The sequence below is a fragment of the Rhinopithecus roxellana genome, chromosome 18 (assembly GCF_007565055.1).
Source record: "Rhinopithecus roxellana isolate Shanxi Qingling chromosome 18, ASM756505v1, whole genome shotgun sequence".
Lineage (NCBI taxonomy): Eukaryota > Metazoa > Chordata > Mammalia > Primates > Cercopithecidae > Rhinopithecus > Rhinopithecus roxellana.
The window spans coordinates 91,982,466-92,005,259 of NC_044566.1; the positions used below are offsets into that span (position 1 = coordinate 91,982,466).

The following is a 22,794-nucleotide window of genomic DNA, read 5'->3' on the forward strand; positions in this document are numbered from 1 at the left end:
GTGCATATCCTACACCTATGACTGGAAAGGGCTACAGATATTTGCCTCGGGTGCTTCTTATTGGAATTTCACAGAACATTCCTGTGTTGGAATTGCAGGGCAAATCCTCGGAACTTTAATTTCGACAATGTGGGAAATGCTATGCTGGCGTTGTTTGAAGTTCTCTCCTTGAAAGGCTGGGTGGAAGTGAGGGATGTTATTATTCATCGTGTGGGGCCGGTAAGCAAGCACATCGAATCCTTTGAACGCTTCAAGAGCAGCTTTCATTTGCCTTGATGAATAACCATATTTTCCTTTATGCAGATCCATGGAATCTATATTCATGTTTTTGTATTCCTGGGTTGCATGATTGGACTGACCCTTTTTGTTGGAGTAGTTATTGCTAATTTCAATGAAAACAAGGTAAGGATTTTTGGTTTGGATACCACAGGGTTTAGCCTTTTCTAGCCTCTCACTTTGAGCTATTTTTTTCTTTTCACACGCGGCATGAAGCCACGTTAAACTGTAATGTGACTGGTGTAAATAATCTCTATAATTGTTTTACAAGCAACGTTATTGCTGCTTTTCAGACCATCATTTAAGAGTACAGTTCTCTTGCTAAATTTACCCTTTTGGTAACAGTGTCATTAATTCAGCGACAACTGAGGGGCACATCTCCTATTGTTCAAAGTGAAAAGATGTGCAGCAAGTTATTAAAATACAATAGATGAAAGTGATTCACTAATTACAGGTAATATTACTTTCACTAAATGTAAATTGTATGCTTCTGTGTAACTCAGTAGGTGAACTCAGAATTTTGATGGCGATGAGGGGTGTCTGGCAGAAATTTTAAAATCCTAATTCACAGAAAAAAAGATTTTGTGGCAGGGCATGGTGGCTCACCCCTGTAATCCCAGCACTTTGGGAGGCCAAGGCAGGTGGATCACTTGAGGTCAGGAGTTGAAGACCAGCCTGGCCAACACGGTGAAACCCTATCTCTACTAAAAATACAAAAATTAGCCAGGCGTGGTGATGCATGCCCATAATCCTAGCTACTGGGTTGGCTGAGGCATGAGAATTGCTTGAACCTAAGAGGCGGAGGTTGCAGTGAGCCAAGATCACGCCACTGCATCCAGCCTGAGCAACAGAGTAAGACTTGAAAGAAAAACAAAAAAGATTTTCTAATTTCATATGAACTTGACATACTTTGTGAACTCGGGAAGCCTGTTGAGTTTGTAACAGCCCTAATGATTAGAACAAAGACTCACAAATGGGAAAACAACAATGTAGTTTCCTATCAAAGTGTGAGTTTGGGGAATAACATTCTATTAGCACTCCTTGGAGAGGCACTTGCTCATCTAGGCACTTGTGCTGTGCCTTCTATTGTTTGAGAGGCAGTCTTTGGAATCATAGTAAGAGAAATGCATGCAGTTTTTGAGCACACACAGTGTATTAAGATTTTACATATTCAGTCAGTTCTCACAACTCTCAAATGCACGGTTGCAGAAAAAGCAATGACTAGTCTGGGGCTTAAAAGGTGTGATAAACAGGGCCAGAATTCAGAATTGGTGCCTATTACTTACTGCAGGCTCTGTGATTCTTTGAAGGCATGAGTATCATAAAGTCAACCTTCACTCTGCATTAAGTTGAAGCTAGATCTGCCTGTAAAGCACCGTGCTGTTCGGTGGTATTCATGGCTAGGACTGAGTCCCATGCGTTCACATCAGAGCTCTTCAGTTTGTGTTGCTACACATGGGACTGTATCTGTCATTCACTTTCCTCAGGCTCAACGTGTGTGGTACCAGTTACCCAGTCAATTGACACCTTTGACGTGTGGCTAATGAGCATGTCATTTCATTCAGGCTTTCAAAGGGTGAGATTTAAAAATTCCTCTTTTGGGCCCCGACTCTACCTGGACCCTCAGAAACATGGGATGTTAGAGACAGAAAGAACAGTAGTGATCGTGTCACCCAGCCCCTTATTTTACTCCTATCCCATTCATTAATGAGATGCTTTGAGCCCTACAGTGTTTAGTTTAATACTAAGCAGAAAGAGGAAGAAGGATCTTTTTAGATGCCTTTGAGCCATGTAATGCAGCAGACACTGAGAATTCTAGAAAGTAAGCAGAAGCTAATCAGTCAATTAACAGGAGAGTTTAGGCACTGCTTGCCCAGAACACCGTTAAGAAGCCCTCTGAGCAGGCACTTGATTTCAGGAAGATTAGAACATATCACAGCTCACAATTCAGCAACATACATAGAACAACATAAAATATTCAGTAACTGGAAATAAATGTATAATTAATTGCAACACTTGAGCTTAGAGAAGTGGCTGAGGTAAGCAGAATAACCAGGGAGGTCTCCATCCAGCACTGTATTTATGTTCTGCAGGTAGGAAAGAGCAACTTGGCCTATTTGGGGATCTGGGGCATATGTTCTATCAGCTCAAATGGGCACTTAAAGAAAGGAGAAATTGACAAGAAATTATATTACCAAGCTTTACAAACTCGATTTGTTGTTGTTTTTTTTTTTTTGAGACGGAGTCTCGCTCTGTCGCCCAGGCTGGAGTGCAGTGGCCGGATCTCAGCTCACTGCAAGCTCTGCCTCCTGGGTTTACGCCATTCTCCTGCCTCAGCCTCCCGAGTAGCTAGGACTACAGGTGCCCGCCACCTCGCCCGGCTAGTTTTTTTTTTTTTGTATTTTTTAGTAGAGACGGGGTTTCACTGTGTTAGCCAGGATGGTCTCGATCTCCTGACCTCGGTGATCCGCCCGTCTCGGCCTCCCAAAGTGCTGGGATTACAGGCTTGAGCCACCGCACCTGGCCTTGATTTGTTAATTGGAGGTATCAACTGCTAAATTATGTGAGGCTTTTAGAAAAGTTTATTTCTCTGCAAGTTTTTTTTTTTTTTTTTTTAGAAAGCAGCTCATGAGCTGCCATGTAACAGCATTTATATACTATTCAATCATTCAACAGAGGTATTTGAGCATCTACTAGGTGCCACATGCTGCTCTTGACACTGAGGACCTAGCAAACTAACTGAAACACTAAACACAGAAAAGTTATTTGCCCTCATGGAGCACACATCTTAATAATCATACCCAAAGGCACATAGGTAAATTTCCAAATATAGAGACAACAGAGATAGAAAGTGAGGGAATCTTTAGGGTACAATTCAGAATCATACAAAAATATGTCTTCTTTTGAAAATGGAAACCTCTTTTAAAAGTTCCAAGTCTATACTAGTAATATAGATTTTTTCTGATTTCTCTACTATATAAGACAATGTGTTTGATTTATTAACCTAATTCAACAATAATAAACTTTCAGAGGTTTTTATATATTAATGATCAGATGATACCTCCATGCTTATTCTTTTAAATCCTTTCAGAGTTCAACTTTCCAAAATTATTTTTTTGTTTAACAAAGTAATTCCATTAATGTCTATGGTGGCTAGAGAACATGTGTTTGTTTATAATTAGTGAGAAAAGTGGTTTAGCAATGTGATTATCAGAAAAGAACAATTTTAAACACTATTATTGGGAAAAGGTATAGAACTTCCAAATCTCAAAATGTACAAAACAAAAATTAACCAAGTTGTAAAAAGAAGCTAGAAAATCCAAAATCATAGTAAAAGATATTAACATATTTCTCAAAAAATCTCATAATTCAGAGAAGAATAAAAGGAAATACAATAAACACAATCAAATGAACACATAAGGAAAACTCTAGTTCCAACAATTTGAGAACGTGCATTATTTTCAAGCACAAAATGTATCTCCCAGAAGGCCATAATTACCAAAGAATTGATAATGTAAGAATGTTTTCTGACCATAATGAAAAAAAAAAAAACAACTCTACAATTTGGAAATATTAAGACAATACTCTAAATAATTTATGAGTTAAAGAAGAAATTATAATAGAAAATCACAAAATATTTACAGACAAAACATTTTATAGTGTCATACACAAAAACTCATGAGGTATAGATAAATCAGTAATTACAAATAAATGTATCACTTTAAGTTGTATATATTAGAGAAGAATCACAAGTTAAATATTAGTATGTCAAATATCCAAATCAATACATTATAATAACAAAGTAAAATCAAATAAAGTAGGAGGGAAGAAAGAACAAAGATTAGGACAGAAATTAATGAGACAGAAAGCAAGGAAACTTGTATAGCTTCTGTAATGTCCAAGAATAACAAAAGGTGGGTTTTTTTTAATCAAATCAATAAACCTCTAGGAAGGTTGAGCAAAAATAAAAACATAAAACAAAAAAGTAACCTACAATAATTAAAACAGTGTCAGTATTGTTATAGGTATAGAAAATTAGACTTACAGAAAAAGCTAGAAAGACCCAGCAGGGACCCATGTATGCAGAAAACAGAAGCAGCTCAACAAGTTAGTGCAGAGGGTGGTGAGACCAACAAGGAGTGGTGTTGGGGGTACTGACTGTATTGATGTAAAGAGCTATGCTGAGATCTCTACCTCACTGCATACTCAAAAATGAATTCCAGATGAATTAAAGACTTCAATATGAAAAGCAAAATTTAAACCATTTTTAAACCATGTCAGCATTTATTTTTATTTGAATTTCAGATAAGCAGCAAATAACGTTTTTGCTTTTATTATTATTTTTAATCAACACATAGTTATTGTACATATTTATGGGGTACAGTGTGATATTTCAGTTCATGTATTATAATGTGTAATGATCAAATCAGGATAATTAGCATATCCATCACCTCAAACATTTATCCCTGTTTTGTGTTGGGAACATTCAAAATCCTCTCTTCTAGGTATTTAAAAATATACAATTAATTGTTATCAATTAGATTCATCCCCTATATTACCATGGAGCACTAAAACTTATTCCTGCAATCTAACTGTATCTTCATATCTGTTAATCAACATTTGACTATCCCTATTCTAGTTCCTCTCCCCACCCCTAGTAAGCATTTGTTTTTTACCCTGGAGTCGTTATGGATTTCATCGCATTAGCCACCAAGTAAAATCTACAAAGGAAAAAATTATAAACTCGATTATATTTAAATTAAAATTTTCTGAATGAAAAAAGACACTCTAAGCAAAATAAAAATACAGGCCAAGACTAAGAGAAACTATTTACAACTTACATAATTGACAAAAGATTAGTATCCAGCATTTATAAAGAATCTCTACAAACAATTAAAAAGTAAATATCAAAATACAAAAATGAGCAAAGGATATGAATAGGCAATTCACATAGGAAGATACAAGCATCACCATTTACACACATACAAATGTTTCATCTCGTTAATATTAAAACAACATTAGATACATTTTATACCTATCAAAGTGGTCAGATTATAATGTCTAGTAATATCGAGTACTGCAAGAATATTAGGATATGGTAACACTTGTATATTGCTGGTAGGAGATTTGTTTTGGTTACTGCTCTTTGGAAAGCAAGTTGGCAACATCTGGTAAGTGTAAAGATGTTTAAATTCCTAGATCCCATCAATTCTTCTCCTAGAGATTTACAATGGAGAAACCCTCATAGATATTTACTGTGAGACAGTACATGGATGCTTATTGCAGCACTGGTTATAGTCCATAAATGTAAAATGAATAAATTATGATATTTGTACAGTGGACAGTGTTTGTGAGCAGTTGAACAAGTTAGATCTAGTAATCTAGTTGTATGGAAAGTATACTGTTCAATGAAGACATAAAGAAACAGCATAAATAATCACCTATTGGACACCATTTCTATAAATATTAAAAAATTCAAAACAAATTCTTATGTATTGATACATACATAAGCACGAAAGTCTGAAAACATAGTAAGGAGGATGTACACTTGAAGGGTAGTGGTTAGCTCTGGGTAAGGAAAGAGAGAGTGGGGTTTTTATCTAGTTTTTAAAATTACACTTCTGCCTTTATGATAAAATATGATGCACCGCAGTGCAATACAATATCATTTTATCATATGCATTTTGATCAAGTACTCCATTATACAGAATATGGAATTCCATTTAGGCAGTTATCACAGCACTAATTTCTTGAAATGCAAACTCTGTGACTTAGTATCTCTCAAAAACAGTTTTGCAGTTGCACATATTAGACATTTTTTTAAAGAAAGACAAAATACCCTTAACTAGAAGCCATAGCATTGACAAGCTATAATTTTGCTGCTATGAAATGAAAGGAAACTAACTACTATGAGTGAGTATCCTTTTTTGAAAATGTAATTATATAGAAACTCCTCTTTACATTTTCCCAAACCTGAATGTTACACATCTCCAAAGATACAAGTTGAAGGCTGCTGAATTCTCTCTGAAACACCTGGTCATCATTTTGGGAACTCTTCCTGAGACCAACTTTGAGGATTCTGACCATGTTTTCTAACCACCACGATTGGAAGAACATGGTCAGCGCAAGCCCCCACATCAGTCCTGTTTGTCTCCACACCCCATCTGTCATGTTCTTGGTGCAAGCACGTGACAAAAGGCCATTTCCTGCTTTCCTTTGTCTGTTAAGGGGACGGCTTTGCTGACTGTCGATCAGAGAAGATGGGAAGACCTGAAGAGCCGACTGAAGATCGCACAGCCTCTTCATCTCCCACCTCGCCCGGGTACCCAAGATGCTCTGATTTTATTCATGTTGGGCACTAGTGTGCACGATTCCCCAGGAGTCTCAGATTTAAATTAAAATAATAATCATGAGGCCGCTGGGAGGCTGTGCATAAGTTAATATGGAAACAGGCTCCAAACCACAGATCTCTCCATAAGGCTATTAAAATCAACCACCCAAAGGCTGTGCTTCAGTGCTCTCAGACTAAGCCTTAATGAAAAAATGAATTTTTAAATAAAATATATTTGCGCTTGCCTTTTAAAAATATGAGTGAAATGTATTACACTGACAGAAACTGAATGATGCACTTCTCTTTCCAATATAGACGGCGTCATGCACTGTCATTTTAAATATTCAGAGCCAGCCATTGCTGCAAAAACACCTCACGATAGATGGAACTGTTTGGGGAGGAAAATGTAATAGGTTTTAAGATAAGCATTTAAGAAAATAAATGGCAAGAAAGTAAATGTGACCTGTGTCTAACATGCCCTTGCCCAAACCTTTCTTTTCTAGATAATGATGGTTTTAGAGCTAAAATGTATGACATAACCCAGCATCCATTCTTTAAGAGGACAATTGCATTACTCGTCCTGGCCCAGTCGGTGTTGCTCTCTGTCAAGGTACTTAGTTTCACCCTAAGGCTCTGGGAATGAATTGTGTATTCACTGCTGCATCCGAGAGTATCACAAGCTGCTATATGCATTCACAGTTATGTTCTTGGGTATAAAAATTAAGATTCACTGTCATGGCAAAGTGGGCAGAAGAGGGGCAAGCCTGTATGTGTCCGATGGATGTGGGCAATGACTCGTGCGCTGTTTCTGTTGCAGTGGGACGTCGAGGACCCGGTAACCGTACCTTTGGCAACAATGTCAGTTGTTTTCACCTTCATCTTTGTTCTGGAGGTACTGTAATGAGTCAGCTAGCTCTAGGGGAATCCGTGCACAGTTTTAAAGTAAATCAGCATCCCTCTTTGATGCCACTTACTCTCCTCTCTGTGTTCCATTGCCTTTGAAGCTTTGCCCTTAGGATATTTCCTTCTTAAGGGTTCTGCTTAACTCGAACAAAGACATCACTTTATCCATCAGATTTTTCTAACTACAGAAATGCTGCTGTCGATTGTTGTGTCTGAACATTGGCCTGTCTAGTTATGCGAGTTCTAATATTTAGAGGGAATGGTGCAAGCCACTATAATTCATTGACTCAAATTGCAATAGAGTGGCAAAGCAAGTTGGCCCAGACAAGGTTATTTTAACATGTGATTCATATAATATCGCTTTCCAGGACAATCTTCTTGAAATACAAGCAGATTCTCATTTTGCCCTATACTGGTTGATGTTTCCCAAAATCTATGGCCTTTTGCTTAAGGAAGAAAAATATCCCATGATCAGAACTAGTCATAAAACAGAGGAGAGTGTAAAGAACAGATTTGTAAGCTACTTAGCTTCAAAAATAAAATCATATATCTTGGTAATAAACTCTTCTTTTTAGTTACTACATTGTTTACAGTTATTCTTTAAATAGATAGTATAACTGAGCATGCTGGCTGACTCCTGGAATCCCAGAACTTTGGGAGGCCAAGGTGGGTGGATCACCTGAGGCCAGGAGTTTGAGACCAGCCTGGCCAACGAGGTAAAACCCCATCTCTACTAAAAATACAAAAATTAGCCAGGAGTGGTTGCACGTGCCTATAACCCCAGCTACTCGGGAGGCTGAGGCAGGAGAATTGCTTGAACCTGGGAGGCAGAGGCTGCAGTGAGCCAAGATCGTGCCCCTGCACTCCAGCCTGGGTGACAGAGCGAGACTCAGTCTCAAAAAATAATAAAAAATAAATAAATAGACCAACAGATAGACAGATAGTATAGGCACATGGCCTAAAAGGAAACCTCAAAAGGCATTCAAGTATTTGTCTCATTTTCAATGAAAAACATATTGTGTCCACATCAAATAATTTAGAATTTTCTTCATTTGAAAAAAAAATACATACACATAATGCATCTCAAATTAATACATTTAAATATGTGCTAAACCCCCCCTCTGTTTATTTTCTTCTTTGCTTTTTCTCCAGGTTACCATGAAGATCATAGCAATGTCACCTGCTGGCTTCTGGCAAAGCAGAAGAAACCGATACGATCTCCTGGTGACGTCACTCGGTGTTGTGTGGGTGGTGCTTCACTTTGCCCTCCTGGTAAGCGCAGACGTCAAGTTCATTTCAGCTGATTCTTTCAGTTTCGTTCAGTTCTGCTCAGTCCTGTTTCCAGTCTCATTTTACTCCACATCAACCTGCTCTGAGGTGTTAGATGGACCTCCCTAAAGCCCAGCTTTGACTGTGATGGACTCTCAGACATGCTTGTGTCTACATGTACACACCCCCGCACTCTTCACACAGGCAAAACCTGGCCCCTCAAAGCCCTAGATGGTGCAAGCTAGAAAGAGAAGGACCTTCAAGATCTTCTGATTTAACCCCTCATTTTACCAAAGGGGAAAACAAGGAAGAAAGAAAGAGGAAGACTGCAACAGAGATTGAGAACTGTCCGAATTCACACAACAAGCTAGAATCAGAAGACTACAATCCTGTTTTCCTGTTTTCTCAGCTGAAATATACCATTCATTCCACTTCGTTATAATCAGTATTTCACGATGTCATTCTCAAGTACTTCCACTGTTTCATTTTCTATAAGACATTTAGCCTCCACTTCTCTAAAGCATATGATTCTCCATTTCTATAACTGTGTTCTCAGTATTTTACCTAAAGTGCCTTCAGCATCCATTCAGTCCAAGATCCCACGCAAAATCTGCAGCTATGGGTGTACTGAGCTGTAACCTAGGGCCATATTGTCCAGTGAAAATAAAATATGGCCACAGATATCACTAGATATCTGTGTGATAATTTTCTAGAAGCCACAATAAAAAAGAAGCAGACAATTATTTATTAATTATAATTATTTATGTAATTATAACTATTAACAATTTAATGATATTTTCTAAACTAGTATATCCAAAATAGTATTATTTTCATGTGTAAGCAATATAAAATTATTGAGGTAAGTTGCATCCTTGTATCTATGTGTGAAGTCTTTGGCTGAGTAGGTATTTTACATTTACGGCATATCTTCATTTAAATTGCCACATTTCAAGTGCTCAATAACCCACATGTGGTTCCATGTGGCTGGTGGTTACCATGTTGGACAGCACAGCTCTGGAAGATATGGGTCCTAGTCTAGGCTCCACCATTTTCCAGGCTTGACTAATTTATTTGTCTTCAATGATTCTTTGTTTCCCGCTCTGAACGGGCAATATAACTTCATAATCCACCTATTTCCTCTGGCATTATGAAGATCAAGTGAGATTAATATATTTGAGGCTTTCTTGAACTAGAAAGATTATACAAGCCTATAGGCATTATTATAATTACCTTCTTTTTGTTAGTCATCCTTGATCTCATCCCAAGGAATATTATTAGTTTTTCCCTGTTTACTTCTATCCATTCTCCCATCCCCTTAATATCCATTCTCCCATCCCCTTAATGTTAGAGACATGCTGGGAAAGACTTATTTACACATCCTAAAGGGCTTGCCTTAATACGAGATGCTGTGCTCATGAACATAGTGAGCATCCTTCTTAAACCAGTGGTTGCCTTCAGCATCAGGACCTGTATGAAGCCTAGGTGAGCTCTCAGTCACCCTGAACTATTTTCTCAGCATTAGATGGTTCTCAATTCCTAGTACAAGACACAGTACTAGTAATTGAGAAGAAAGTTATAAGCAAAACAAATACAGTTGCTGCTCTTGTGAACCTTAGATCCTGGAAAAGTAGACAGATAGTCATCAATTGCTCACAAATCTATGAGTATAATGACTATGATGAGGGAGATGAAGGAAAGCCTGTGTTCCTGTGACAACTTAGATAATAGTGGGAGATGGCTTCATCAGAGAGGTCTTGGAAGACATCCCCAAGGGAGTGATGGCTCCATCTGTAGGATAAGGGGAGGGCATTTCAGGTAGCTGTCACCGTGATGGAAAGATGACAGAGCTGGAAGAAGGATAGATACATAGTACTAGCATAGTACAAGATTTGGATGGGTAAGGTGTCAGACCTCTTAGGACCTTGCAGTTCAGGTGAAGAATTCAGGTTCTCATCCTAAAAACTATTGGTTGTCTTTACTTCCAAAACATAAAGAGGGAAGGTATCTGCAATAGATCTTTAGCGAACGTGGAAAGAAGAGGCAGTAAGGCCCATGTTTTTCCTTTCTCCAGATAAAATGTGTATTAGTCCCTTCTCAAGCTGTTATGAAGAAATACCCAAAACTGGGTAATTTATAAAGGAAAGATGTTTAATTGACTCACAGTTCCACATGGCTGGGAAAGCCTCAGGAAACTTACAATCATGGTGGAAAGGGAAGCAAACACATCCTTCTTCACAAGGGAACAAGAGAGAGAAGAATGAGTGCCCAGCAAAGGGGGATGTCCCATATAAAACCATCAGATCTTGTGAGAACTAACTCAATATCATGAGAACAGGATGGGGGAAACCACCCCCATGATTCAATTATCTCCACCTGGTCCCACCCACAACATGTGGAGATTATGGGAACTACAATTCAAGATGAGATTTGGGTGGGGACACAGCTAAACCATATCATTCTGCCTGGACCCCCCCAAATCTCATGTCATCACAATTCAAAATACAATCATGCCCTCCCAACAGTCCCCCGAAGTCTTAACTCATTCCAGCATTAACTCAAAAGTCCAAGCCCAAAGTCTTATCTGAGAAAAGGAGAGTTTCTTCTGTCTATGAGCCTGTAAAATCAAAAGCAAGTTAGTTACTTCCTAGATACAATGGGGGTACAGGCATTGGGTAAATATACCCATTCCAAATGGGAGAAATTGGTCAAAACCAAGGGGCTGTAGGCACCATGCAAGTCCAAAATCCAATAGGGCAGTCATTAAACATTAAAGTTCTAAAATAATCTCCTTTGACTCTATGTCTTATATCCAGGGCACCCTGATGCAAGAGGTGGGCTCCCATGGCCTTGGGCAGCTCCACCATTGTGGCTTTGCAGGGGACAGCCCCCCCCCCCCCCCCGCCCGGAGTGGTGTTGAGTGTCTGTGGCTTTTCCAGGCACACAGTGCAAGCTGTTAGTGGATCTACCATTCTAGAGTCTGGACAATGGTGGCCCTCTTCTCACAGCTCCACTAGGCAGTGCCCCAGTGGGGACTGTGTGTGTGGACTCCAACCACACATTTTACTTCTGCACTGCCCCAGCAGAGGTTCTCCATGAGGGCTCCAGCCCCGCAGCAAACTTCTGCCTCGACATCCAGTTGTTTCTATACATCCTGTAAAATCTAGGCAGAGGTTCCCAAACCTCAGTTCTTGACTTCTGTTCACCCACAGGCCCAACACCATGTGTAAGCCACCAAGTCTTGGGGCTTGCACTCTTTGAAGCATTGGCCTGAGCTGTACATTGGTGTCTTTTAGCCATGGCTGGAGCAGAAGCTGCTGAAAGGCAAGGCACCATGTCCCAAAGCTGCATAGAGCAGGGGGAGCCTGCCCACAAAACCATTTTTCCCTTCTAGGCCTCCAGGCCTGTGAGGGAAGGGGCTGCCATGAAGTTCTCTGGTATGCCCTGGGGACATTTTCCCCATTGTCTTGGTGATTAGCATTCAGCCCCTCGTTACTTATGTATATTTCTGCAACTGGCTTCAATTTCTCCCTAGTAAATGAGGTTTTCTTTTCTATAAAATCATCAGACTGCACATTTTCCAAATATTTATACTCTGCTTCCTCTTGAATACTATGTCACTTAGAAATTTATTCTCCCAGATACTCTAAATCATCTCTCTCAAATTCAAGGTTCCACAGATCTCTAGGGCAGGGGCAAAATGCCACCAGTCTCTTTGCTAAAGCATAACAAGAGTCACCTTTGCTCCAGTTCCCAATAAGTTTCTTATCTCCACCTGAGACCACCTCAGCCTGGACTTCATTGTCCATATCACTATCAGTATTTTGGTCAAAGCCATCCAACAAATCTCTAGGAAGTTCCAAACTTTCCCATATCTTCCTGTCTTCTTCTGAGTCCTCCAAACTGTTCCAACCTCTGCCTGTTACCCAGTTCCAATGTCGCTTGCACATTTTCAGGTATCCTTATAGTAGCCTCCCACTCTAAGTATGAATTTACTGTATTAGTCCTTTTTCATGCTGATACGGAAAAATACCCCAAACTGAGTACTTTATAAAAGAAAGACGTTTAATTGACTCACAGTTCTGCATGGCTGAGAAGGCCTCAGAAAACTTATGATCATGGTGGAAGGGGAAGCAAACACATCCTTCTCCACATGGTGGCAGGAAGAAGTATGAGTGACCAGTGAAAGGGGAAGCCCCTTATAAAACTATCAGACCTCGTGAGACTTAATCATCACAAGAATAGGATGAGGGAAACCACCCCGATGATTCAATTATCTCCACTTGGTCCCTCCCATGATACGTGGGGATTATGGGAACTACAGTCCAAGATGAGATTTGGGTGGGAACACAGCCAAACCATATCAAAATGCAACCTAAAGCTACTCAGTCCAAGCAAAAGTCAAGTAGACTCCCTAATCCCAGATAACCTCAGAGAGGGAATCTTAAACCCAAAAATTTGCCTTTTCTGCCTAACTGCTTTTGTTCTTCTCCAAGAACCTCTTTGGTCTTGGAAGGATGCTTATTCTCCACTATATTTTGCAGTGGACTATTGGGAAGGAAAGTTCCCTATCCAAAGATGCTATGTACACACATTCATGTGCTTAGACCTCACCAAGGATCTTGCTGGATCCCCTTTGCGGGGCCCATCTGTGACTGTCATCATTTGGCTAGGCAAGCCTCCTTGAGAGTAATCACACTCTGGCATCAGCTGAATGTTAAGGTTGTTATTGCAGTTATAGCTGGTGAGATCTTTGTTTCTCAAATGAAGCTTTCTTATTCATAAAGTGCGGTCATCTCTTCCTGGTAATCACACCCTTGAAGAAAGAGCTGGATGTGTTCCTGAGCAGGGAGGACCTCTCTGAAATCAGCTTAGAGGAATGAGTGTGTATTTTATCTTCAGTGGTGTCTAGAATCTGACTTCTGGCAATCTTTTCCACCATCAGCCCTTTCTTGTTGCCAGGATTCCTTTATCTCCCATGTCAGTTGACCTTCCTATGTTGCACCATTATCCTATGTTTTTCACACCATATATACAAAAGAGCTGGTCACCATTTTATGTAAAATAAATTTCAAAATACAGAATTTAACTGAGTAAAACAAAACCCGAAGTTTCATTTGAGATTGAATTTTAAATGTAATATTTATTCATGAGTTTTTGCAGTGACCTTTTCAGCACCCTTTATAGATAACTTTCTTACAAGAATTTACACATATTCAGCAAATTATTCAGTATACTTCACGGAATACTTAAAAAATGGAACTGTAACAAGATCGTTTGTGCAAATTATGAGAGGCTGTCTTCTGTTTAAATTTCAGAATGCATATACCTACATGATGGGCGCTTGTGTGATTGTATTTAGGTTTTTCTCCATCTGTGGAAAACATGTAAGTACCTTGTGAAGAATCTTATTCAAGGTTATATATGTGTTAATGAAAGAATGGTGATTAATTGATTACAGCCTTACCTCTGCATATTTAGGGATGTAGTCACAAATTACTAGACATCATAAGTCAAGATTAACAAATATTAAATATTATTAAATGAATCAGTAGCTTAGTTATCATTCGGTGTGTTTCCTGCCATTTATGTTGCTTATTCTTTATATTCAATAATTAAATTATTTAAATTTATTAAAGGTAACATATCAGTCATGAAAACAAAAACCATTATTCTTTCTTAATGCATTTTTATTTTTATTTTCAATAAAGTTAAGTAACTTTACTTCAGAGAAAAATAATCTTTTTAATGAATTTGTATGTTTACATGATTCCAGATTTTTTTTTTTTTTTTTTTTGAGATGGAGTGTCTTGCTCTGTTACCAGGCTGGAGTGCAGTGGTGGGATCTTGGCTCACTGTTTTCTCCACCTCCCAGGTTCAAGTGATTCTCCTGCCTCAGCCTCCCAAGTAGCTGGGATTACAGGCATGCACCACCACACCCAGCTAATTTTTGTATTTTTAGTGGAGACAGGGTTTCACCACGTTAGCCAAGATGGGATTCCAGATTTTTTAATATTTTTTGTTAATGTTCATGGGTATATTCCACATATATTTTTCATTTTTTACAATGCTGTTTCCTTTTTTATTACAAACATTATTTCATATATACATTCCATATGTACACATAACCAATATATTTAATATTTTATAGTTATTTAGTATTATACCATTGCTTAGGTTTGTTTCTGTGAAAGCCTGTTTGTGGAAGAAGCCTGAGTTTACTTGCTATCAGTCAAAAATGTGTAGTCCTTATCTTAGAGAATTGAGGAGAAGGAGAAGAGAAAATGGAAGGTGAAAATGCTTAGTGTTACTCTTATTAATTTGTGTGAAGAGGCTGAAATGTTTGAAGTAAGAATAACATTCACCCAATGCCTGGTGGGTTTTGAAGAATATTTAGATTTAATACCTTATAGAAAGCAACTTTCAAATGATACACCTAAGAATCACTTTTGAGCCAATCTGCTTAAAAATTAGTTGCTACCCAGGTCTTCCATAGCTTAATGGATTGAATATTTTCTCTCTCTCTCTCTCTCTCTCTCTCTCTCTCTCTCTCTCTCTCTCTCTCTCTCTCTGTCTCTCTCTCTCTCTCTCTCCTTGCTTCCCACCCCTGGTCCCCAGGTAACGCTAAAGATGCTCCTCTTGACAGTGGTCGTCAGCATGTACAAGAGCTTCTTTATCATAGTAGGCATGTTCCTCTTGCTGCTGTGTTACGCTTTTGCTGGAGTTGTTTTGTTTGGTACTGTGAAATATGGGGAGAACATTAACAGGTTGGTGTATATTTATCTTTCTATTCATTTATCAAGCAAACACTTTAGTAATAAAATTTTAAATAAACAAATGTTTTTTGTCTACTAAAGTCTAGGATAGGGGAAAGGGAAGTAATCTGTTGGAAATTAAAATAAAATAGCCAAGTTTTAAATATTTTTCCAGTTGAAAAAGGTTATTCAACTGAAAAGGTCTAATTTCAAAACCTTAGAAAAGTTAGAAATAAAACAAAAAGAATCCATAATTCCACCAACATTCAGTAATCATCACTCCCAATTCCAGCACTTTTTCTATCTACATATTGCAAAAAAATGATATTATTTTTAGTTGGAACAATTTTAAGATAACTTTGGGTTTCTTTCTCAGCAAAATATGGGAAGTTAGAGCCCCCCAAATGGTTGTAATATATGAAAAGCAGTTTTCAATGATTTGCCTAAGTTTTATAGATGCATCTCATTGTTTTTTTTTTAAGTCCTGATACAACAAAGTATATACCGATATGTCAGGTTGTAGGAATTAGCTACATGGCTGCCCCATCTTTTATAGCATCCTCCAAGTGAAAGATGGAATCACTTAGTTACCAAAGCCTGCCTACTTAGTCATTCAAGATGAATGGCAATAAATTAGTGGTCATGCCAGAGTTGGGTGTTCAGACAGCTATATTTGGAGGCAAGTATAAATGACAAACTAATAAAAAGGTATAACCTTTGGAAAAGGTAACTTAGCAACCAAATTTGCTACAACCTCCACTTGTTTTGGTGGTGGCAAACTATGCTATTTCATGACAAACCCTTCTATTCACATTCTGTTAATTTTTTTTTCTTAAATTAGGCATGCAAACTTTTCTTCGGCTGGCAAAGCTATTACCGTACTGTTCCGAATTGTCACAGGTGAAGACTGGAACAAGATTATGCACGACTGTATGGTAAATATCTCTCACCATGAACAAAGCTTAGACTTAGAATCAGCATGAAAGTCTTGCAACCCAATGTTGGCAGGATCATCCTTGTTAGCGTCAAGACTTTGTGTGTGAAATATAAATCCTGACACTTCAGTCCATAAAATTGCATTATACATTACAATGCGTGAATATTTAGGGCAAAATACTCAATTAACCCAACCTGAGCTATTGTAGTTCCATTCAACAAATATGCATTCTGTGGATGTTGTTCTTTGCCTCCCATCTTTAATATTTTGGTAGTCAAAGTCAAACTGGGAGCCCTTTAATTTAATGTATTCAGTGGATAGTTCACTGCCCCTCAGCCTATATGCTAGGTGCTAGGTCTTCAGCAACTCCAAGGCACACTCCGGGAGCTTACCTCAAGGGCTCTGAGCTACTCTTCCTTTATACTATAAAGTATACTTTATACTTCCTTCTTACTATACCCTGTCTTCCCCAAGCATCATCCTTCTGGTATCAGTTTAAACATCCATTCCTTCAGGTCTTTTGCCTTCAGCTAAGACAGCCAGCTATATGTTCTTATGCTGCTCTATAGTGCTCCTTTATAATAAGTATCACAGCTGTAGTGAATTATTGGCTTACATTCATTTATTTTCTCTCTCACTATAGGACAGACCAATGCTATCTTATAAAAGTTCTGCAGTGATGGAAATCTGTACTGTCCAATTCAGGAGCCACTAGTGATACGTGGTTATGGGGCACTTAAAATATGACTAACACAACTGAGGAACTGAATTTTAGTTTTAATTTTATATTATTACATTTTAATTAACATAATTTAAATTTACATCGCTGCATGGAGCTAGTGGTCACCATATTGGATTACACAGCATCCAACTGTCAGCAGGAAGAAGGCACAGGGCCTATGTCTTTCTTACCAGTCTCTCCCCAAACTTGGCACAAACCTAGCACAGAGTAGGAGCGCTAGGACTTCATGCATGAATTAACAAGGAGAATTTGCCAAATCAAATAGAACACAAGGCAAAATTTAACGAATCTTAAATAAAAATACAAGCAGAATGCTGGGATTAAAGAAGAAAGAGCTAGTTTCTCTGGCTGAGAAAAACCAGAAAGTGCTCTCAGAGGCATTGGCATTTTATTGAGCCTGTAAACAATGAGAGAGTTTTTGATGACTTAAGTCTTGTGCTATTCCATAGCATCCCATAACAGTGTTCCAGGAATGGGGCTCACTCCTTACATAATTTGAATGTGAATTTGCTATGTACAGGCACATCTTGTTTTACTATGCTTCACTTATTGCCTTTTGCAGACTTTGCATTTTTACAAATTGAAGGTTTATGGCAATCTTGTATTGAGCAGATCTATCAGGGCCATTTTTCTGATAGCATGTGTTTGCTCACTTTCTGGTTCTTTATCACATTTTGGCAATTCTCACTATTTCGGACTTTTTCATTATTATTATATCTGTTTTGGTGATCTGTGATCAATGATCTTTTGATGTTTCTTTTGTAATTGTTTTGAGGGGTGCCATGAACCATGCTCAATAAGATGGAAAATTTAATTGATAAATGTCATATGTCTTCTGACTGCTGCACCAAAGAGCTGTTTCTCCAACCCTTCTCTCTTTTCTTGGGCCTCCCTATGTCCTGAGACACAACAATATTGAAATTAGGCCGATTAATAACCCTACAATGGCCTGTAAGTATTCAAGTGAAAAGAAGATTCACACATCTCTTACTTTAAATCAAAAGCTAGAAATGATTAAGCTTACGGAGAATGGCATGTCAAAAGCCAAGTTAGCCCAAAAGCTAGGTCCCTTGCACCAAATAGTTACTCAAGTTGTTAATTCAAAGGAAAAGTTCTTGAAGGGAATTAAAATGCTACTCCAGTGAACACATGGCTGATAAGAAATAGCCTTATTGCTGATATGGAGAAAGTTTTACCGGTCTGAATAGAAGATCAGACTAGCCACAATATGCCCTTAAGCTAAAGCCAAATGCACAAGGCGGCCCTTACTCTCTTCAGATTTATGAAGGGTGAGAGAGGTGAGAATGCTGCAGAAAAAAATGTTCGATGCTAGCAAAGGTTGGTTCATGATGTTTAAGGAAAGAAAGAAGCCATCTCCATAATATACAAGTGTGTAAGTGCTGCTGATGTAAAAGCTGTGGCAAGTTATCTAGAAGATCTAGCTAAAATAATTAATTAAACTGGCTTCACTAAACAATGGATTTTCAATGTAGACAAAACATCCTTCTATTGGAAAAAGATGCCCTCTAGAACTTTCATAGCTAGAAAGGAGAAGTCAATGCCTGGCTTCAAAGGTTCAAATGACAGACTGACTCTGTTGTTAGGGACTAATGCAGCTGGTAACTTTCAGTGGAAGCCCATGCTCATTTAACATTCCAAAAATCCTAGGTCCCTGCTATGGTTTGACTGTGTCCCCACCCAAATCTCATCTTGAATTGTAGTTCCCTTAATTTCTCTGTATCATGGGAGGGACCAGGCAGAGATAATTGAATCATGGGGGTGGTTTCTTCCATCCTGTTCTTGTGATACTGAGTGAGTTCTCACTATAGCTGTCATGAGATCTGATGGTTTTATAAGGGGCTTTCCCCCCATTTGCTTGGCACTTCTTGCTGCCACCATGTGAAGAAGGACGTGTTTGCTTCCCCTTCCGCCATGATTGTAAGTCTCCTGAGGCCTCCCCATCCCTGCTGAACTGTGAGTCAATTAAATCTCTTTTCTTTATAAATTACCCAGTCTCAGGGTATGTCTTTATTAGCATCATGATAATGGACTAATACAGTCTCTTAAGAATTACGCTAAATTTACCCTGCCTGTGCTCTATAAATGAAACAACAAAGCCTGGATGACAGAACAGCTGTTTACAGCATGGTTTTCTGGATATTTAAGCCCACTCTTGAGACCCACTGCTCAGGAAAGAAAAGATTCCTTTCAAAGTAGTACTGCTCATTAAAAATGCATCTACCTGGTCAACCGAGAGCTGTACCAGGAGATGTATCAGGAGATTAATGTTGTTTTCTTGCCTGCTAACACATTCTGTCCATGGATCAAGGAGTCATTTCAAGTCTTATTATTTCAGAAATAGATTTCATAAGGCTAATAGCTGCGATAGATAGTGATGGCTCTGATGAATCTGGGCAAAGTACATTGAAAAACCTCTAGAAAGGATTCACTATTCTAGATGCCATTAGGAACATTCATGATTCATGGAAGGAGGTCAAAATATCATCAGCATTAACAGGAATTTGGAAGAAGTTGATTCCAGTCATTATGGATGACTTTGAGGGGTTCAAGACTTCAGTGAAGGAAGTCACTGCACATGTGGTTGGTAGACATAGCAAGAGAACTAGAATTAGAAATGGAACCTGAAGATGTGACCAAATTGCCACAGTCTCCTGATCAAACTTGAAGGAATGAAGATTGCTCCTTATGGATGATTAGAGTGGTTTCTTGAAACAGAATCTACTCTTGCTGAAGGTGCTATGAACATAGTCATAATGACAACAAAGGATTTATAATGTTACATAAAATTACTTGATAAACCAGCAGCAGGGTTTGAGAGGACTGACTCCAAATTCAAAAGAAGTTCTATTGTGGGTAAAATGCCAGCAAACAGCAACATATGCTGCAGAAAAATCTTTCATGAAAGGAAGAGTCAATTGATACGATAAACTTCCATGTTGTCTTAAGAAATTGCCACAGCCACCCCAACCGTCAGCAGCCACCACCCTGCTCAGTCAGCAGCTGTCAACATTGAGGCAAGACCCTCCACCACCAGCAGAAGATTACAACTCACTGAAGGTTCAGATGATTGTTAGCTTTTCTTAGCAATAAAAATACTTTTTATTAAGGTCCATACCTTTTTGGACATAATGCCATTGTGTACTTAATAAGCCACAGTATGGTACAAACGTGACTTGCATATGTACTGGGAAACCAAAACATGCATGGGACTTGTTTTATTGCAGTATTCACTTTATCGCAGCAGCCTGGAACTGAAACTGCGATGTCTCCAAGGTATACCTTTATATTCCCAAATCTTAACCTGTTACTTCAGTCAGAGAAAAACTTGCAAATGTCTTTTTATTTGATTTTCTGCAGTTTGCATCACAGTGGCTACTTATCACTTGGGGCTGGTGGCGGAGGCAGAAAGAGTATCTAGTGGAGATTCATTCACTTTCATTGTGCTTTTAAAAATGGCAGTAGCCTTGGGATTCTACAAGATAACAGCATACCATAAGTGAAATATTCTTCTTTATTTTTGCTATAGATGATGTAACCAATGTATGTGGCTTTTGAAAGCTAACTTTGAAGTTAATTATATTCTATATGTTTAGGAATCTATTCATTAACTATAGTCAGCTAAAAGAAATTTCTATTCTCTACTCTTATCCTCTCCTCCTTCTTCTGCCCCAATGCCCCAAAGGTTCAGCCTCCTTTTTGTACTCCAGATGAATTTACATACTGGGCAACAGACTGTGGAAACTATGCTGGGGCACTTATGTATTTCTGCTCATTTTATGTCATCATTGCCTACATCATGCTAAATCTGCTTGTAGGTAAGTGATGTTAGTTGAATACTTTTTACTCTTTAAACTCAGGTACTTAGATAATTATGTATGATTTTCAAGCAATTATCTTGGATTGCTTGGGGTGGGTGTTTCATGGCATTAATTATAAATTGTTTAGTCTCTCAATCCAGAAGCTGAAAAGACCTTTGAAAGGCGTGTAAATGACAGTTGACTGCAATTTTAAGAGTGGTATCATTTATTATGATCATTAATTTCAAAAGAGCTCTTCTCATGGACTGAGTTGAACAAATATCAGAGAGGACTGTCTAGCCTTGAAATATCACATTTATGTTTTTGAAAGGTACACCTTATTCACCCAGCTGTGGGGCCACCCAGAACTCAATTTGACCTTTAAAAATGGCCCTGGAACTCTCAACTAAGAGTTAAAGCCAGCTGGCATGACTATCTCTATACACAGAATGTGTATTTGTGCTTATGACCCTCATATTTTGGAAAGGCAGGAGCTGCAGAAATAGCTTAGTCCAAGTGTAAACATGCCAATTTGGAAACCATACTAAAAGCACTTTAAAAATCTGGCTTATGATGTAGGTGATAGAATCCATTTTTAATAATAGATGTTTTACTCTTTCTAAAATATGACAGATGAGCATAATTGTCTAACTTCTGAATTTTTCTTTTTTTAAAAGCCATAATTGTTGAGAATTTCTCCTTGTTTTATTCCACTGAGGAGGACCAGCTTTTAAGTTACAACGATCTTCGCCACTTTCAAATCATATGGAACATGGTGGATGATAAAAGAGAGGTATGGGAGTGGGTTGCTGTTTCATGCCCCACCTCAAAGAGACTTACCAACATGTCTCAAACATTTAAATGGTTTTGAGGCTGGCAATGACATAGATTGAATTTTTTAATGGTGAATTGCAGAAAGTCATCATTCACAGTTCAGCAGAATCTTCTAGGAAGGGAGAGTGAGTTGTTCCTCGTTATGTCATCTTCAACCATGAACATCCTCTTCAGACTTTCAGAAGGCCAGCAGGGAAAGGAAACCAAAGGGACTCTGTAGGAATCAAGCTTGGGCTCAGGCCAGAAAAAGAGGTGACACTGAAACTACCAAAGGGACAGTATATTACAAATTCAGGATCACCTCAAACTCAAGCAGCAATCCCAATTAAAAGTACAAAGGAGTTATTTAAGTGGTGTCTGAAGGTGTTTATTGGATTATATTTGAGTAACTATTTGAATGTTTTAACCATAAAGCTTGCCCAAGATTTCTTAAAATTAGCCAAAGTAGCTGCGGTTTGCTCTTCCTCTTCTTGTCATTGCCGTCATCAACCTCCACCTCCTTCCCTTCCTCCTAATCCTCCTCCTCCTCTACCCCCTCCTCCTCCTCCTCTACCTCCTCCTCCTCCTCATCCACCCCCTCCTCCTCCACCCCCTTCCTCCTCCTCCTCCTCCACCCCCTCCTCCTCCTCCCCCCCTCCTCCTCCTCCCCCTTCCTCCTCCTCCTCCACCCCCTTCCTCCTCCTCCTCCACCCCCTCCTCCTCCTCCTCCTCCACCTCCTCCTCCACCTCCTCCTCCTCCTCCTCCACCTCATCTTCCCCCTCCACCTCATCTTCCCCCTCCACCTCCTCCTCCTCTTCTACCTCTACCTTCTCCTCTCCCACCTCCTCCTTCTCCTCTACCTCTACCTCCTCTTCCCCCACCTCCTCTTCTGCACTTCCTCCTGTTCTTCCTCCTCCTCTTCTTCTCTCTTCTTCATCCTAGCAAACACTCA

At 38.9% G+C, this 22,794-nt stretch overlaps 1 protein-coding gene across 1 annotated transcript in view; it reads left to right on the forward strand.

Moving 5' to 3' along the window:
- NALCN (sodium leak channel, non-selective) overlaps positions 1 to 22,794 on the forward strand; it is a 229,742-nt gene that overhangs the window by 194,470 nt on the left and 12,478 nt on the right. The window contains exons 23-33 of the mRNA XM_030922022.1: positions 99 to 219; positions 304 to 402; positions 6,505 to 6,598; positions 7,111 to 7,217; positions 7,425 to 7,499; positions 8,663 to 8,782; positions 14,095 to 14,163; positions 15,395 to 15,543; positions 16,373 to 16,466; positions 20,914 to 21,046; positions 21,706 to 21,821. Coding sequence (XP_030777882.1) covers positions 99 to 219; positions 304 to 402; positions 6,505 to 6,598; positions 7,111 to 7,217; positions 7,425 to 7,499; positions 8,663 to 8,782; positions 14,095 to 14,163; positions 15,395 to 15,543; positions 16,373 to 16,466; positions 20,914 to 21,046; positions 21,706 to 21,821 — 1,177 coding nt within the window. The remainder of the gene's footprint in view (positions 1 to 98; positions 220 to 303; positions 403 to 6,504; positions 6,599 to 7,110; positions 7,218 to 7,424; positions 7,500 to 8,662; positions 8,783 to 14,094; positions 14,164 to 15,394; positions 15,544 to 16,372; positions 16,467 to 20,913; positions 21,047 to 21,705; positions 21,822 to 22,794) is intronic.